The sequence below is a fragment of the Balaenoptera physalus genome (assembly GCF_965194825.1).
Source record: "Balaenoptera physalus genome assembly, chromosome: 1".
In the NCBI taxonomy this organism is placed as follows: domain Eukaryota; kingdom Metazoa; phylum Chordata; class Mammalia; order Artiodactyla; family Balaenopteridae; genus Balaenoptera; species Balaenoptera physalus.
In genome coordinates, this window is record NC_138882.1 from 32,340,263 (window position 1) to 32,354,455 (window position 14,193).

The following is a 14,193-nucleotide window of genomic DNA, read 5'->3' on the forward strand; positions in this document are numbered from 1 at the left end:
ACCCCGAATAGCCAAAGCAATCTTGAGAACGAAAAATGGAGCTGGAGGAATCAGGCTCCCTGACTTCAGACTATATTACAAAGCTACAGTAATCAAGACAGTTTGGTACTGGCACAAAAACAGAAATATAGATCAATGGAACAGGATAGAAAGCACAGAGATAAACCCACGCACATATGGTCACCTTATCTTTGATAAAGGAGGCAAGCATATACAGTGGAGAAAAGACAGCCTCTTCAATAAGTGGTGCTGGGAAAATTGGACAGGTACATGTAAAAGTATGAAGTTAGAACACTCCCTGACACCATACACAAAAATAAACTCAAAATGGATTAAAGACCTAAGTGTAAAGCCAGACACTATCAAACTCTTAGAGGAAAACATAGGCAGAACACTCTATGACATACATCACAGCAAGATCCTTTTTGACCCAGCTCCCAGAGAAATGGAAATAAAAACACAAATAAACAAATGGGACCTAATGAAACTTAAAAGCTTTTGCACAGCAAAGGAAACCATAAACAAGACCAAAAGACAACCCTCAGAATGGGAGAAAATATTTGCAAATGAAGCAACTGACAAAGGATTAATCTCCAAGATTTACAAGCAGCTCATGCAGCTCAATAACAAAAAAACAAACAACCCAATCCAAAAATGGGCAGAAGACCTAAATAGACATTTCTCCGAAGAAGATATACAGATGGCCAACAGACACATGAAAGAATGCTCAACATCATTAATCATTAGAGAAATGCAAATCAAAACTACAATGAGATATCATCTCACACCGGTCAGAATGGCCATCATCAAAAAATCTAGAAACAATAAATGCTGGAGAGGGTGTGGAGGAAAGGGAACACTCTTGCACTGTTGGTGGGAATGTAAATTGATACAGCCACTATGGAGAACAGTATGGAGGTTCCTTAAAAACTAAAAATAGAACTACCATACGACCCAGCAATCCCACTACTGGGCATATACCCTGAGAAAACCATAATTCAAAAAGAGTCATGTACCAAAATGTTCATTTCAGCTCTATTTACAATAGCCAGGACATGGAAGCAACCTAAGTGTCCATCATCGGATGAATGGATAAAGAAGATGTGGCACATATATATAGTGGAATATTACTCAGCCATAAAAAGAAATGAAATGGAGGTATTTGTAATGAGATGGATGGAGTTAGAGTCTGTCATACAGAGTGAAGTAAGTCAGAAAGAGAAAAACAAACACAGTATGCTAACACATATATATGGAATCTAAGGAAAAAAAAAAAAGGTCATGAAGAACCTAGTGGCAAGATGGGAATAAAGACACAGACCTACTAAAGAATGGACTTGAGGATATGGGGAGGGGGAGGGGTGAGATGTGACAGGGTGAGAGAGTGTCATGGACATATATACACTACCAAATGTAAAATAGATAGCTAGTGGGAAGCAGCCACATAGCACAGGGAGATCAGCTCGGTGCTTTGTGACAGCCTGGGGGGGTGGGATGGGGAGGGTGGGAGGGAGGGAGATGCGGGAGGGAGGAGATATGGGAATGTGTGTATATGTGTAGCTGATTCACTCTGTTATAAAGCAGAAACTAACACACCATTGTGAAGCAATTATACTTCAATAAAGATGTTTAAAAAAAAAACAAAAAAACAAAAAAACAAAAAAACAAAAAAAACAAAAAAGCAACCTACTGAATGGGAGAAGATATTTGAAAATGATATATCTAATAAGGGGTTAATATCTAAAATCCATAAAGAACTCATACAAATCAATATAAAAAATCTGATTAAAAAATGGATGGAGGACCTGAATAGACATTTTTTCCAAAGAAGATACACAGATAGCCAACAGGCACATTAAAAGATGTTCAACATCACTAATCACCAGGGAAATGCAAATCAAAACCACAATGAGATACCACCTCACATGTGTCAGAATGGCTATTATCAAAAAGACAAGAAATAAAAACTGTTGGCAAGGATGCGGATAAAGAAAGAACACTTGTGCACCATTGATGGGAATGTAAATTGGTACAGTCACTATGGAAAACAGTATGGAGCGTACTCAAAAAATTGAAAATAGGACTACCATATGATCCAGGAATTCCATTCCTTACTATTTATCTGAAGAAAACAAAAACACTAATTTGAAAAGATATATGTGACCCCAATGTTCATTGAAGCATTATTTACAATAGTCAAGATATGGAAGCAACCATAGTGTCCATCAGTAGATGTATGGATGAAGAAGATGTGCCATATATATATATATATATATATATATATATATATATATATATATGCCATAAAAAAAGAATAAAATTTTGCCATTTGCGATAACATGGATGGACTTAGAGTGTATTACACTAAGTGAAATGTCAGGCAGAGAAAGACAAATATATGATTTCAATTATGTGTGGAATCTAAAACAAAACAAAAAACATAAAACAGAAACAGACTCATAGATACAGAGAACAAATTGGTGGTCACCACAAGGAAGGGAAGTGGCAGGAGGGAAGGGGGTGCAGAGCAAAATAGATGAAGGGAATTAAGAGGTATAAACTTTCAGCTATAAAATAAATACATCTCAAGATGTAACATACAGCATAAAGAATATAGTCAATAATATTGTAATAGTGTATGGTGACAGATGGTAACCAGATTTGTGGTGATCATTTTGTACTGTATAAAAATATCAAATCACCATGTAGTATACCTGAAACTAATAAAATATTGTGAGTCAATTATATTGATACTTTAATTTTAAAAAAAAGCTTTTACTTTACAAAGCCAATGAGATATCAGTGCTATTTATTACCATATACTGGTACTGCATGCATAAGCATCAGTTTACCAAAAAATTGACTGCATCATTGCAATAATTAGTTTGTCTTTGAATCATTTCACTTCCCCCAATACATTTACCTTCCTTTTTCTTTTAAACAAAAAATTCAAACCAAAATTCATCATTATGACTTACTTTTACAAGTAGGAGGGCTTGGATTCCAGACACCTATTGTCTTATTTTCCAGCCTGCAAGAAATAGAGGCTGTGCCTAACATTGAGAAGTCAGGGTCACAGCTGTAGGTGACAGAAGAGCTGTATGTGTAGAAGTCTTCATCTCCACCATTGTGCTTCCCATTGCTGATGGCTGGAGGAGGCTCACACTTGGCAACTGAGATGAGTGAGTGAAGAGGAAGAAATAATTAGGGAGAGCATCCTTACAAATCTAACATTCATGATGCAAATTCTAATGAAGGGTATAAGAAGCAGCAAAGATGCACAGGAGTTTTATTACCTAACATGGTTTAGGTTTAGAGGCAAGTCAAAAAAAGTCTTTACTTACTTTCACAAATGGGGAGAGGATCACTCCAGCCAACTCCTTTATCTTGGACCTCACAAAAACTAGTTGCTGAGCCAATTAAGATATACCTGAGTAAGATAGGATCAAAGATTTTAATGGAATTCTTCCTACTATAAATTAAGTTGAATAAAGGAGTCTGAACAAATGGATTTATTACTCAATATTAAAAATGAAGAAATAATATTTTTTCAGGTAACATTTCCTATTGAGAACTTCATTTTGTAAAATTTTATCACTGCAATGAGATGTGTGTGTTCACTTGTTCTTTTATTCTGTAATCTATTACTGGACATTGACTAGATGTCAGGCATGGAGTTCATTCAGAGCTCAAGCAGGACAATGTAGAGTAAAAGACTCATTTGAGTGTGTTCTGCAGTTTTCTTTGGATGAGTGTACCAGCCAGATTACTGGCCCCAAACTCTCTTGCCCTCTGCTTTGCCACCTCCTGATGTCCAGATGCTTGCCCTCTCTCATACACCATTAACTCCCTCTTCATGACCCCCCCCCCATTTCTATGGCTCTTGACAAGTCCTAAGCTTTCTTCAGTTTGTTTTACTACCCCATATGAATTACGGTAACAGAAAAAAAAAAAAATCATTAGTACAATTTCAAATTGTACTATTATCAAGGAATAAACCTATGATGTGACTGAACACTAATATAAATGTTACCTTCAGCAATCTAAGAGGTCCTGAAATTTATTTAATAACTTTTTAATGATAATTTAATAATAATTTTAATAAGATAAACTACAATAAGAATTAAGCATTTCTTTACCTTGAAATTTCTTAAAAATGTAATTTTTCTAACCTAGCCAGGAAACCAAGTGAAAAGTGTTGTTTTTGGTTATTCCAATAGGAACACTTTGGTGTTCCAACAGCATGTTAGTTCTGAATCTTCTCACTTTCCCTCTTGGGAGCCATACACAGTAAGGGAAACAGGATAAACATGAAAAAATCAAACAAAATGAAACAATAATATCAAAAAAATGGAGAAAAAATGTTAGATATAGATGACAAGCATAGGAGAATCAACATATACTTAATTGGACAACCTGAAGAAGGAACATAAAACAGAACAAAATAGCTATCTTTAGATATATTTCTGGTAAATATTACAGAAATAAAATAATATTTTAATCTACATTTTTAAATTGTACCTCATATAGCATGAAAAATTGAACCAAATTGTCCATATCAAAACAACTAAGAGGGACTTCCCTGGTGGCACAGTGGTTGAGAATCTACCTGCCAATGCAGGGGACACGGGTTCGAGCCCTAGTCTGGGAAGATCCCACATGCTGCGGAGCAACTAGGCCCATGAGCCACAACTACTGAGCCTGTGCATCTGGAGCCTGTGCTCCACAATAAGAGAGGCCTGTGCACCGCAATGAAGAGTGGCTCCCGCTTGCCGCAACTAGAGAAAGCCCTCGCACAGAAACGAAGACCCAACACAGCCAAAAATAAATAAATAAATAAATATTTAAAAAAAAAACAACTAAGAGTAGGATTACTAGATTTCAAAGATAAAGAATATCTTTGGACAGCCAAGCAAAGACTAAGTCACATATAAGAGTAAGAAACCCAGAGTTCTCTAAAGCAACATCCTCCAGAAAAACAGACACAGCAATATCTATAAGATATTCAAGAAAAGAAAGTATGAGCCAAGGACTTTATATCCAGCCACATTATCTTTTAAGTAGCAAAGCCTCAGACAGTATTTAAAACTGCAATAATTCAACAGTAATTTTCACTTGGAGACTTTTCCTCGGAAATCACCAGAGGACAAACTATAGCCAACCAAGAGATTACAGGAGAAACTAGCAAAAACAAAAACAAAAAAACAACTGATAGTGAGTACTGAGCATGCAGATCTAAGACAAAAAGGTGTGGTTAAGAGTGACTGAATGAAATATAAGTGTTATACGCTCTGACAAGCTGAGATGATATAACTAACAAAAATAGGAGATCCGCCAGAGGACAGAGAGCAGAAGCAAGAAGAGCTACAATCCTGCAGCCTGTGGAACAAAAAACATTCACAGAAAGATAGACAAGATGAAAAGGCAGAGGGCTATGTACCAGATGAAGGAACAAGATAAAACCCCAGAAAAACAACTAAATGAAGTGGAGATAGGCAACCTTCCAGAAAAAGAATTCAGAATAATGATAGTGAAGATGATCCAGGACCTCAGAAAAACAATGGAGGCAAAGATCAAGAAGATGCAAGAAATGTTTAACAAAGACCTAGAAGAATTAAAGAACAAACAAACAGGATGAACAATACAATAACTGAAATGAAAACTACACTAGGATGATTCAATAGCAGAATAACTGAGGCAGAAGAACAGATATGTGACCTGGAAGACAGAATGGTGGAATCCACTGCTGCGGAACAGAATAAAGAAAAAAGAATGAAAAGAAATGAAGGTAGCCTAAGAGACCTCGGGGACAACATTAAACACAACAACATTCACATTATAGGGGCCCCAGAAGGAGAAGAGAGAGAGAAAGGACCTGAGAAAATATTTGAAGAGATTATAGTTGAAAACTTCCCTAACATGGGAAAGGAAATAGCCACCCAAGTCCAGGAAGTGCAGCAAGTCCCCTACAGGAGAAACCCAAGGAGAAACATGCTGAGACACATAGTAATCAAATTGGCAAAAATTAAAGACAAAGAAAAATTATTGAAAGCAGCAAGGGAAAAATGGCAAATAACATACAAGGGAACTCCCATAAGGTTAACAGCTGATTTCTCAGCAGAAACTCTACAAGCCAGAAGGGAGTGGCATGATATACTTAAAGTGATGAAAGGGAAGAACCTACAACCAAGATTACTCTACTAGGCAAGGATTTCATTCAGATTCGATGGAGAAATCAAAAGCTTTACAGACAAGCAAAAACTAAGAGAATTCAGCACCACCAAACCAGCTCTACAACAAATGCTAAAGGAACTTCTCTAAGCGGGAAACACAAGAGAAGAAAAGGACCTACAAAGAATTTGTTTGCTCTGTTTAGGATTACATAGTTTGTGTTAGAAGCAGAGGTGTAGTTTACTGATTTAAATTTAAATGTTTTTTCTATTCAGTCCTTCTGTATTGCCAAAACTGGCACATTCTTCACTATGTCAATATAGCTTATCTTTACTCATTAAAAAACCAGCATATATATCTATACATAGATATAGATATATAGATACATGGATATAGATATCATTCCTTGTCCAAATATATATTAAAAACCTTTTCATCTTAAAAGAATGAAGCACCTACAAAATTGTGGTTTCATTACAGATGCATGAAATGCAGGATATTAAAATTCTTTTAATGTAGGATAATTTTAACCACACTCATTTTTTCTCTTCTTTCTCTATAATTGTTTATTTCCCTTACTATGTATGCTTAAGCATTGCTTTTGAATAATCCTAAGAGATTATGGGAAACTAAGATAGGCTGTAACTTTCAATTTTATCACTTTGAGTCCTTCCAATCCCAAAGGTCATTTTAAGCCTATTTACTATTTAATATAAAATTACTTGGCTTTCTCAATGCAAAGTGATTGTTGAGTTTAATTGTAATATATAAGCAATTTAGGCCATTTCATCTTGGTAATACATCTTGAGAACAAAAAGCCATGATGTATTCATGGAGTAAGAGTCTAGAGTTACAGCCTGTTGTTGCAGTCTGCAATCACTATGTTTAGAATAACCTCTGTGTGCAAAAAAAAAAAAATCTTTAAGTCACAGGTCCTGAGTTGGGGGGGGGCGTATAGTGGTGGTAGGATGAAATGGAAATAGTCCATATGGTTTCTGCTCTCATAGAACTTTCTAAGTCATTTCACAGTTGGTCTACTGCTCTTTACTATCTTTCCTTAATAAGTAAATGCCTATAAATAAAATGGATAATTGTAAAAAAAAAAAAAAAGAAAAATAGGAGATGAGTGAGAGAGTGGAAAAAAAACAAACTCATTGATTGCCTCATCTGTAAGTGCTGGAAGTAAAATCAAGCTATAGACATATGTAAGTACTTATCATTACTGTTGAATACAAAGTAAACACTAAGATAATACAAGTGACATAAATTTACTGGTAGAAAAGACAGAGGGGTGGGGAGGGAAGGAGAGAGTACAAGATAAGTTTACTGTTACTCATAACAGGGAACAAGTTTAAAAATAAAGATAGAAATAAAGAAGGTGTTTAAAGGTATATATAATTATATAAAGGTAACCACTAGAATCAAATTTTGAATTCTCCTAAATATATATATATATAAAACTGCACATATATACATATAGTACAAAATATGAAATAATATGAGAAAATTAAACCTATAGGTATCACTAATATCAATAAATGTAATTGGACTTAAGTCTCCTTTTGAAAGAAAAAGACCTTTTAGTTGCAACAAAATTCGACTCTATGTTGTATACAGGAGACAAATCTAAAAGTACCTCAGATAGGTTAAAAACAAAAGGAAGGGCAAAGTTATATAAAGCAAATGCAAACAAAAAGAAAATAAGGGATACTGGTTTTAATATCCTATAAACTGGACATCAGAATCAAGATCCTTAAATTACACAAAATGGGCATATTATGGTGTTAAAGATTTTGATTTGTAGTGAAGAGCTATAAATATTTATGTACCAAAAAATGTAGCAGCAATTTTAACAAAAGAAATACATGGGACATAAGAAAAGTATGCTATTATTTATCAAGAATTTTTGTGATATTAAATAATTATGAAATTAATTTACTTTAATTCTTATCTTTAAGCTTGAGATACATAAAGGAAAACATAAAGATTCAGAAGTGCTAATAAATAAAGTATACCTGGTATGTATATATCAAAGTCTGTATACTAATAGTAAACAATGTAACTTCATTTCAAGTGCCTATGGAATATCAATTAAAATTGATTATATATTATGAAGTACATAATATTCTAAAACATAGAAACCTTAACAAATTCTAAAAAGTAGAAATAATACAAGTAATATTCTCTGTTAGTCCGGACGTCTTGGCAACCAATGGAGGAATGCTTCTACCATTTAACACAGCAAAAGTTCCATTAAACTAAGGTTGCTCAATTTAGCAAATAAATAACCAGGATACCTAGTTAAACATGAATTTCAGGTAAACAATAAACATTTTTTAGTATAAGCATGCCCCAAGTATTGCATGGGACATACTTGCACTAGAATTAAACCAGGAATCCTCTATTTTATCTGGCAAATTACCTGGCAAATTAAACTTGAAGTTGGGTCTCATCAAGTCTGGGTCCTCAAGCAAATGAACAAACAGACAAAGAAGGGTGTTACTTTCCTGACTGAGGTGATTAATCCTGATTAGCCATGGGAAATTGGGTTGCTTAAAAGCAACAATGGTGATGATGTATACATCTGGAATGCAGGGAGATTTCCTGGGCACCTTTTTGTACTATTTTCATGCCCTCTCATTAAAGTCAATGAAAACTATAACAACCCAATACAGGCAGGACTGCTAATGGCCCAGACCCTTCAAGAATATAAGTTCAGGTGAGCCCATTAGGCAAGGAGCCAGGATCAGATGAAGTGGTTGCTGAGGGTATAGTGGATATGGAATGAGTAAAAGAAGCAGGTAGTTATAAATACTAACTACAACCACATGACCAGTTGCAGAAATAAGGACCATAATAGTTATAAACATTTCTTTCTTATTTTCATATGAATAGATTTGGTCTAAATTAAATTTTTTTCTCTTTACTTTTTTCACCCCTCTACCAGCTAAACAAGATGTGTTGATAGTAGTTTAGCTTATATCTCGGTATTTAAATTACAGGATATCAAAGGGGAGGTATGACTTTGCTTAAAGAGGATTGTCTTTGGGGGAGAGAGTTAGCATGTTTTCAGTTTTATGAGGAATAGTTGCATTATGTAAGTTGGAAGCATAATTTTGCTATTGCCTTTATATGGAAGTTAAGCTAAGTATGGTTAAAACAAGTGTGTATAAATACCAAATTTGACAAGGGATGGACCCTGGTAGATTCAAATTATGTCAACTTAACTAAGCAGAAATTACTTTTTCCAGAATTTTCTTCCATGCATAGTGCCAAGTTAGTGTTGTCCATAAGAGATGATGGAAGTGAATTAATAGCCAAGTTCTGTATATGCTTGAAAGGTCAGAGCAGAGCACAAGACGTGACTGCAGTTCACACATATTGTTGCTTCTCCGTGCTATCACCTTGTTGGCAATGGGCACAGCCAGGACTACAGCAAACCCAGCTCCTGGAGGATGTCCTCCTTCATGTACTCCAACTTCTGATCTAAGTACATTAGCACTGTGGGGAAGGGCAACAACTTCTACAAGACATTCCCATCTTTGAAGCTGAAGGCTAAGGGTCAGTGAAAGAACAATGTGAACCCCAGTCTATACTCATGGGTATACTCTAATCCATACTGTGACTTCCAGTCTATACTCCACTCAGCCATGCGGGTCCCATTTTGGTTTTGCATCTCCCACTTCACATCCACCTTCCCTTTTTGACTGCCTGCCCTGCTGACCTCAGGCCACGTTAGCAAACAGAGAAGAAACAGCCTCCTGTACACTGTTTCACCAGCTGCCAGTACTGTATCAAGTCAGATTCCTGTAGTAAATCCCTTATTTTATATTTATATATATATATAACCCTAACCCTAACTGTAACCCTAACCCTAACCCTAACTGGATGGTTTTTTTATATATGTGTATGTGTATATATATATATATATATATATATATACACATACACATATATATGTATATATATGAAACATAGATATAATATTATTTATATTTATATTTATATTTCTCTGAATGAATCCTAATATAACTAACTGATATAAATAGACAAGAAAAAGAAATTAAAATAAAAGAAACAAAAAATGGAAAGTAAGATGTAAAATAATCACTATTTGCAGAGGATATGACTGCAAACTGGGTAATCCCAAGAGAATTCAACTGAAAGACTATTATAAATAATAAAAGAATTCAGAAAGTTAGCTTAGATATCAAGTTAACATGCAGAAATCAATAGTATATATATATATATAATGTTAGAATATTTAATGGAAGAAAAGACCCAATTTAAAATAGCAAAAATAAAATGCCTAGGTTTAAACACTTCAAGAAATGCAAAATCTATGTTAAGAAAATGTTGAAACATTCCTGAAGAAACGAGAAAAACACTAAAATGAATGGGGCAGAACATGCCACCCCAAAATAGGCCACTATTTTGGCATCAGGATTATTTTCAGCTAAAGACACCTGAAAATCAGCAGATGCAAGAAGGGGTTTCTGACCTCCCCTTTTCTTCCTGAAAGCAGATCAAACTCCCATGTGAAAGATGCCTTTTCTATACCAGGAGGAAAGAACATTTTTATCACCAGAGATGGAGTATTGATTTCACAGAGAAATCTGTACTGAAGGCCTTGTTAAAAATAATGCTTATCTCCCATTAGCCTCCCTATATATTTTGGTACTTTTCCACAATTATTATTCTTTCATCAATCTAATATATAAGTACTTAGGCCTAACCACTTTGAGGTCCTTCATTTTCCTGTGAAGGCTCCCATGTACATATAAAAGTAAGATTGATATACTTTTCTCCTATTAATTTATGTCAACTTAATTCTCAAGCCTAGCCAGAGACCCTAAGAGGTTAAAGGGAAAGTTTTCCCTTCCCTACAGTAACATATTCTTGTCTAGGGAGACTCAACATTAAAAAAAAAAAAAAAATCTATTCTCCTAAAATTAACTTAAAAGCTAATCCAACACTGATTTTTTTTCTTTATTTTAAATTTAATTTAATTTATTTTTTTATACAGAAGGTTCTTATTAGTTATCCATTTTATACATATTAGTGTATATATGTCAATCCTAATCTCCCAATTCATCACACTACCACCACCCCCCACCAGTTTCCCCCCTTGGTGTCCGTACGTTTGTTCTCTACATCTGTGTCTCTATTTCTGCCCTGCAAACCAGTTCATCTATACCATTTTTCTAGGTTCCACATATATGCATTAATATACGATATTAGTTTTTCTCTTTCTGACTTATTTCACTCTGTATGACAGTCTCTAGGTCCATCCACGCCTCTACAAATGACCCACTTTCGTTCCTTTTTATGGCTGAGTAATATTCCATTGTATATATGTACCACTCTTCTTTATCCATTCGTCTGTTGATGGACATTTAGGTTGCTTCCATGACCTGGCTATTGTAAATAGTGCTGCAATGAACATTAGGGTGCATGGGTCTTTTAGAATTATGGTATTCTCTGGCTATATGCCCAGTAGTGGGATTGCTGGGTCGTATGGTAATTCTATTTTTAGTTTTTTATGGAAGCTCCATAATGTTCTCCATAGTGGCTGTATCCATTTACATTCCCACCAACTATGCAAGAGGGGTCCCTTTTTTACGCCCCCTCTCCAGCATTTGTTGTTTGTAGATTTTCTGATGATGCCCATTCTAACTGGTGTGAGGTGATACCTCATTGTAATTTTGATCTGCATTTCTCTAATTATTAGTGATGTTGAGCAGCTTTTCATGTTCTTCTTGGCCATGTGTATGTCTTCTTTAGAGAAATGTCTATTTAGGTCTTCTGCCCGTTTTTGGATTGGGTTCTTTGTTTCTTTAATATTGAGCTGCATGAGCAGTTTATATATTTTGGAGATTAATCCTTTGTCCGATGATTCATTTGCAAATATTTTCTCCCATTCTGAGGGTTGTCTTTTCGTCTTGTTTATGGTTTCCTTTGTTGTGCAAAAGCTTTTAAAGTTCATTAGGTCCCATTTGTTTATTTTTGTTTTTATTTCCATTTCTCTAGGAGGTGGGTCAAAAAGGATCTTGCTGTGATTTTTGTCATAGAATGTTCTGCCTCTGTTTTCCTGTAAGAGTTTTATAGTGGCTGGTCTTACATTTGGTCTCTGAGTTTATTTTTGTGTATGGTGTTAGGGAGTGTTCTAATTTCATTCTTTTACATGTAACTGTCCAGTTTTCCCAGCACCACTTATTGAAGAGACTGTCTTTTCTCCATTGTATAGCCTTGCCTCCTTTGTCATAGACTAATTGACCATAGGTGCGTGGGTTTATCGCTGGGCTTTCTATCCTGTTCCATTGATCAATATTTCTGTTTTTGTGCCAGTACCATATTGTCTTGATTACTGTAGCTTTGTAGTATAGTCTGAAGTCAGGGAGTCTGATTCCTCTAGCTCCATTTTTTTCCCTCAAGACTGCTTTGGCTATTCGGGGTCTTTTGTGTCTCCATACAAATTTTAAGATTTTTTGTTCTAGTTCCGTAAAAAATGCCATTGGTAAGTTGATAAGGATTGCATTGAGTCTGTAGATTGCTTTGGATAGTACAGTCATTTTCACAATATTGATTCTTCCAATCCAAGAACATGGTATATCTCTCCATCTGTTGGTATCATCTTTAATTTCTTTCACCAGTGTCTTATAGATTTCTGCATACAGGTCTTTTGTCTCCCTAGGTAGGTTTATTCCTAGGCATTTTATTCTTTTTGTTGCAATGGTAAATGGGATTTTTTCCTTAATTTCTCTTTCTGATTTTTCATCATTAGTGTATAGGAATGCAAGAGATTACTGTGCATTAATTTTGTATCTTGCAACCTTACCAAATTCATTGATTAGCTCTAGAAGTTTTCTGGTGGCATCTTTAGGATTCTCTATGTAGAGTATCATGTCATCTGCAAACAGTGGCAGTTTTAATTCTTCTTTTCCAATTTGTATTCCTTTTATTTCTTTTTCTTCTCTGATTGCCGTGGCTAGGACTTCCAAAACTATGTTGAATAATAGTGGCGAGAGTGGACATCCTTGTCTTATTTCTGATCTTAGAGGAAATGTTTTCAGTTTTTCACCATTGAGAATGAAGTTTGCTGTGGGTTTGTCATATATGGTCTTTATTATGTTGAGGTAGATTTCCTCTATGCCCACTTTCTGGAGAGTTTTTATCATAAATGGGTGTTAAATTTTGTCAAAAGCTTTTTCTGTACCTATTGAGATGATCACATGGTTTTTGTTCTTCAGTTTGTTAATATGGTGTATTACATTGATTGACTTGCATATGTTGAAGAATCTTTGTATCCCTGGGGTAAATCCCACTTGATCATGCTGTATGATCCTTTTAATGTGCTGTTGGATTCTGTTTGCTAGTATTTTGTTGAGGATTTTTGCATCTATATTCATCAGTGACATTGGTTTGTAATTTTCTTTTTTTGTAGTATCTTTGTCTGGTTTTGGTATCAGGGTGATGGTGGCCTCATAGAATGAGTTTTGGAGTGTTCCTTCCTCTGCAGTTTTTTGGAAGAGTTTGAGAAAGATGGGTGTTAGCTCGTCTCTAAATGTTTGATAGAATTCACCTGTAAAACCATCTGGTCCTGGCCTTTTGTTCATTGGAAGATTTTTAATCACAGTTTCAATTTCAGTGCTTGTGATTGGTCTGTTCATATTTTCTGTTTCTTCCTGGTTCAGTCTTGGAAGGTTATACCTTTCTAAGAATTTGTCCATTTCTTCCAGGCTGTCCATTTTATTGGCATAGATTTGCTTGTAGTAATCTCTTAGGATGCTTTGCATTTCTGAGGTGTCTGTTGTAACTTCTCCTTTTTCATTTCTAATTTTATTGTTTTGAGTCCTCTCCCTCTTTTTCTTGATGAGTCTGTCTAACGGTTGATCAATTTTGTTTATCTTCTCAAAGAACCAGCTTTTAGTTTTATTGATCCTTGCTATTGTTTTCTTTGTTTCTATTTCATTTATTTCTGCTCTGATCTTTATGATTTCTTTTCTTCTGCTAACTTTGGGT

At 35.0% G+C, this 14,193-nt stretch overlaps 2 protein-coding genes across 2 annotated transcripts in view; one reads left to right on the top strand and one right to left on the bottom strand.

The window, feature by feature from the left end:
• The window catches only part of C4BPA (complement component 4 binding protein alpha), a 155,707-nt gene that overhangs the window by 125,991 nt on the left and 15,523 nt on the right, over positions 1 to 14,193 (bottom strand). Inside the window, exons 7-8 of the mRNA XM_082436825.1 lie at positions 3,345 to 3,430; positions 2,979 to 3,173 (exon numbers count right to left, since the gene is read on the bottom strand). Of these exons, the coding sequence (XP_082292951.1) occupies positions 2,979 to 3,173; positions 3,345 to 3,430 (281 nt within the window). The remainder of the gene's footprint in view (positions 1 to 2,978; positions 3,174 to 3,344; positions 3,431 to 14,193) is intronic.
• FCAMR (Fc alpha and mu receptor) overlaps positions 1 to 14,193 on the top strand; it is a 263,932-nt gene that overhangs the window by 81,627 nt on the left and 168,112 nt on the right. The window lies entirely within an intron of this gene.